Source organism: Alligator sinensis, unplaced genomic scaffold, assembly GCF_000455745.1.
Source record: "Alligator sinensis unplaced genomic scaffold, ASM45574v1 scaffold553_1, whole genome shotgun sequence".
NCBI classification, from domain to species: Eukaryota; Metazoa; Chordata; order Crocodylia; family Alligatoridae; genus Alligator; species Alligator sinensis.
The window spans coordinates 1,259,427-1,264,044 of NW_005842389.1; the positions used below are offsets into that span (position 1 = coordinate 1,259,427).

Below are 4,618 nucleotides of genomic sequence, written 5' to 3' on the forward strand. Positions count from 1 at the left end.
GCAGTTTCTCATCCCAGTCATTGGGGTTGGAGTCCACATAGGCCTTCAGCATCCCTTTCAATGTCCCATTGAACCTTTCCACCAGCCCATTTGTCTGAGGGTGGTAGGCTGTGGTCTTAAGGTGTTCCACCCCACAGCAGTCCCACAGGCACTTCATCACCTCCGCCAGGAAGTTCCCACCCTGGTCCATCAGGATCTCAGAGGGAAAACCCAGCTGGCAGAAGACCTTGATGAGGGCATCAGCAACTACGGGTGCCTCGATGGAGGTCACACAGGGCACCTGTCTGGTGGGGTGGACAGGCACTAGCACAGGGGTGGGCAATTATTTTGGGTGGAGGGCCGCTTACTGAGTTTTGGCAAGCCATTGAGGGCTGCATGACAGGCAGCCCAGGGTAGATAAATATTACTTTTCTAAATTTTTTAGGGGCCCTACAGGCTGGGTAGAATAGGCTGGTGGGCTGTGTCTGGCCCACGGGTCGCCCACCCCTGCACTAGCGCCATCAAATCCCAGGTTGGAGGTGGTTGCCTGGCCCAGACCCTGCACAGGCCAGGGACCACTCCTCCTAAGCCAGCCTGGTTCAGCGTTTCTCCAGCCTCGCCCGGAAACCTCCAGTGCCCGTTCCATGCCCCCCGTGCCCCACCCAGGGCAGGCAGCTCCCCTGGCTCTGCCCTAGCAGGGCCAGCCTGGACCAGGCCAGACAGCAATCTCTGCCTGGGTAGCCTCTGGAAAGAAACACTTCACAACGCATTCAGAGCAAGCCAGTGGTGTTTATTGTGATTCTGCACCATCATTTCCTTCGGGGTTTTAACCTTCATTTCAGCTGTGATTTACCCTTGAATTTCATTTTACCTGGATGCTGAGATGCACTACTGCTGCTGACGATGACAACAATGATGATGGTGGCTTGTCTCTGATAAGATGAAGCTTCTGATAAGATGTGGGTGTATGTGTGAGTGTGTGTGTGAGTGTGGGTGTGTGTGCATGCATGTGCGTGTATGTGTCTGGGTGCAGCTGGGCCTGCAATGCTTGGATGTGTGCAAGGAGCATGGGCAGTTGAGACTCAGCTGTGCCCTGTGGCCTTTCCATAGCGCTGGTTTTGTGCAAAGGGCACTGGACATGACAGGGTCACGTTACAGCACAGAGCCCACAGGGACACAACAGCAGCTTAAATATTTGCATAAGCTACATACAAACACACCTGCACACTAGGCCCAGCTGGACACAGCCACACATGCACACACAGAAAAACATTCCCAGAAAAGCCATGGGCCCAGACCCCTGGGGCTGCCCCATTATACGGTCACACTGGCACAGAGGAGCACCGGTTTGCCTGGCCCTTTCACAGCTCCTCTTCCTGCGTGGCTTGGGGTGCACGGTACACGGGGCACAGGCTGGGTTTCAGCAGGACATAGCCTTTAATTTCATAGCTCATGTTCCGCCAGTCCATGGGGTGCAAAGGCAGGACCTCATTGTTCTTGATCAGTCGAATTTCAGCTGGAGTGAGAACATGGTCCCACATGTGCACATCAGTGATTTCCCCAACAAAGGACTGGTTCTCATCAAACCCGGCCCCATAAGAGTCCTGATCCTGGCCCAGCAGAATAACAGCTTCAGCCTTCACAGAGTAGCCTTTCTGCAGCCCTTTGCGGGGCAAGGGCTTCCCATCCACCCACAGCTGGACGATGCCCGTGGCAGACTCCCAGCTGGTGCAGATGTGGACCCACTCAGGCCATTTCTTCTCTTTCTCTGGGACTCGGAAGGTCACTGCTGTCCCCCCTATGTAGATCTTGTACACGTCAGGGAAACTTCTGAAGAGGAGGATCTCATTGTCGCTGGTCCTGCTGGCGTAGGAAAAGAGGCTGTAATCCCGGGTCAGGTCAGAGAAGTATCTCAGGCAGACGGTGAAGCTCTGTAGCGACTGCTTGTTCTTGGTTCCCAGTGGGATATAGGCAGTTGGAGAAGCCTTAGGGAATATGAGCACGTGGCCAAAGAGATCTGCCAGGGGAACAAGAGCAGTGGTCACTGCCCAACCTTACCCAGCCCCTGTCCTGCACTGCACTGCATCCACCCTCAACACCTTGAGCACAGGTGGCTGGAGCAGCCCAGGACCAGGAGCCCACAGCAGCTGAGCCAAGCAGTGCAGGAAAGGGGTGAGTGACACAGGCAGGGGGGCGGTTTCCAGGTTGATCCTGCACTGTCAGCACGGCCTCTTCAGGGAGGGCTGAGCACAGTGCTGGCCCTTTGGGCTTGCTGCAAGGCCCCAGAGCCAGCTCCTCATCACATGGCAGAGGCCTCCCAACCCTGGATGGCACAAGTGCCCATACAAATGCACATGAGCAGCCCAGCTGCTGCCCTGCAGCTTTCTGCTACCCCCAGGCACAGCTCTGGCTGAAGTCCTCACTCCCTACCTTCCTGGGCTGTGATGCCTGAAAGACCAGTCAGGACCAGGAGCCAAAGCAGCAGCTTCTCCATGTTCTTTTGGACTTTGGGAAAGCAGCAGCAGTCAGGGCAGGAAGAAGGAGGAGGGATGAGAGCCGAGCTGCTTTGCAGTGGAGCCTGTGCGTCCCCAGTCACAGGGCCCTCGATGCTCGCCTCCTTATATCCCAGCTGTGATGGCAGCAGCAGGAGTGTGCAAACAATGTGCCAATACTTCCTGGTCAGCTTGAGCTGGAGATGCTGGGGTAGGGGCACCTAACGGTGTTGACACTTGGAGATCAATGGAGCTGATTACAGCTGCCTGGCAAGAGCAGGCCTCCAATCAGAGCAGAGCAGAGCTGGTCAGAGCCTCCAATCTGGGCAGCAGGTAAGGTGACCCCCACATCCCTAATTGGACGGGACAGTCCTGAAATGTGAACATCAAGTCCCAATCCCAGGCTGAATGACTCCGGGACAGCATTTGTCCTGGACTCACCTTGACACAGTCAAATCATAATAATTATTGACCCAGTATCATGTGCAGGGAGCTGGGTTTTCTGTTCGCCACAGAAAAACGTGAGAAAATGCAGGTTTTTCTCCTTTGAAGGAAAAAAACACGAGAAACCATTGGTTTTCCCTCGAAGGCTGGAAGTTACATCCTGCAAGAGGCTGCTTGGGGCTGGGGGGTGGACTCAGGGCGTGCTGTTAGGGTTACCACCCATCCCTAATTGGACGGGACAGTCCCGGAATGGGAACATCAAGTCCTGGTCCCAGTCTACACAACTCGGGGACAGCTTTTGTCCTGGATTCTCCAGTATAGTTCAGGGGTCCAGTTTTGGGAAGTGGCAAGTTTCCCCTGGCAGGTTACTTGGGGCTCCTGGAAGCGGGACTCAGCGGATGCATGCACATTCCTACCCACATGCACATGGCCAGGAATACAGTCAGGCAGTGTGGAGAGCAGCTCCCTGAAGGTAAGTTTATGGGGGCGAGGGGGCTTAAGGGTGAGAGTTGGGGCACAGATCAAGCCCCCCATGGTAAGGAAGGCAGAGGGGCTAGGGCAGTGCATGGTGCCTGGGGCCGGGGTGGGAAGAAGGACTGAGCCATGGGTATCTTGTCCAGGGGGCAGGGACAGTTCCTTGCCTCTGTGTGCACTTCCCAAAGGGGGGCTTGTGGGTGACACTCCCCCAGATTTGTGTACAGGGTGGGAGTCGATGCAGGTTGCCTGCTGTGGGCTCAGTGCTCCCTGCCCTGCTGCCCTCCACACAGGGGCCCTGCACCACCATGGCAATGTGCCTCCCACCTGCCCAGCAGCAGTGGGGGCAACGGCCCCATGGAGTTGTGCCCCCTGCTGCTGCCAGGCATGCAGCGGTGCATGGCCAGTGCAGTGCTCCCGGGGGAAAAGCAGCAGGGCAGGGAGCCTCGAGCCTGCAGAAAGCACCCACATCTGCCCCCCCACTCTGCTCATATCTGCTCTGGCCGTGCCACCAGTGAAAACTCTGGGGGCATGGGGGCGAGCTGGGTATGTGTCTCACCTTTTCATTTTGAAATGGTGGTCACCATATGCCACATGCATGTGTGGACAGAAATATAGCTCCAGGCAGAGGTGAAGAGCAGCTCCCCCAGCTGCCTGCAGGTAAGTCAATGGGAGGGGAAGGGGTATTGGGGATGCAGGAGTAGATTGAGGCCCCCATGCACATGCTACTGGACAAGGCATGGGGGCAGCGGATCCCCATCTGCTTGTGGGCCCCCAGGATTGGAGCTGGGCTCTGCAGAGGCACTTGGGCAATGTGCCAACCTTGCTGCCTTCCTGGGCACAAAGCAGGCTTTGGGCCTGTTTGTGCCAGGCCCTTCCCTGCCCCAGCGAAGGGGGTTGGGATTCAGCAGGTTTTTGTCACGTAGGCAGGGAGGAAATTCCTCCCTCCCTCAGGAATTCGACCCCAGTGTCCCAAGCTGACAGGGACAGATTTCTGGAGGGAGACACAGACGGTGGCATTTCTGCCACAGGCTGCCAGCTGGGAGAGGGAGACGGATGGACAGCCAGCCCAGGGGCTGACCCCCTCACTAGTTCCACCCATCACATTGCTCACTTGTTTGAGAGACAGCTCCCGCAAGGCTGACAAGGATGAGGGCCAAGGGCTGCATGTTCTCCACCTGCTCAGAGCCCCGCGGGGCAGGAACCGAGCGGCCGCTGCTGGGCCTTTC

The 4,618-nt window shown here is 56.9% G+C and overlaps 1 protein-coding gene across 4 annotated transcripts; it reads right to left on the minus strand.

Annotated features, from left to right (window-relative positions):
• Positions 1-756: 756 nt before the first annotated feature.
• On the minus strand, positions 757-4,618 carry LOC102372903 (serum amyloid P-component-like). Of its 4 annotated transcripts, none has more exons than XM_025211145.1 (3): positions 4,504-4,618; positions 2,410-3,015; positions 757-1,996 (listed from the first exon to the last, which is right to left on the minus strand). In XM_025211145.1, exons 2-3 carry the CDS (start codon positions 2,471-2,473, stop codon positions 1,341-1,343), a joined length of 720 nt encoding a protein of 239 aa, XP_025066930.1. In that variant the 5' UTR covers positions 2,474-3,015; positions 4,504-4,618; the 3' UTR covers positions 757-1,340. The 4 variants fall into 4 exon arrangements, with proteins under 4 accessions (XP_025066930.1, XP_025066932.1, XP_025066931.1 ...); XM_025211147.1 differs by having other exon boundaries at positions 2,410-2,824; positions 4,504-4,601; XM_025211146.1 differs by having other exon boundaries at positions 2,410-2,843; positions 4,504-4,583.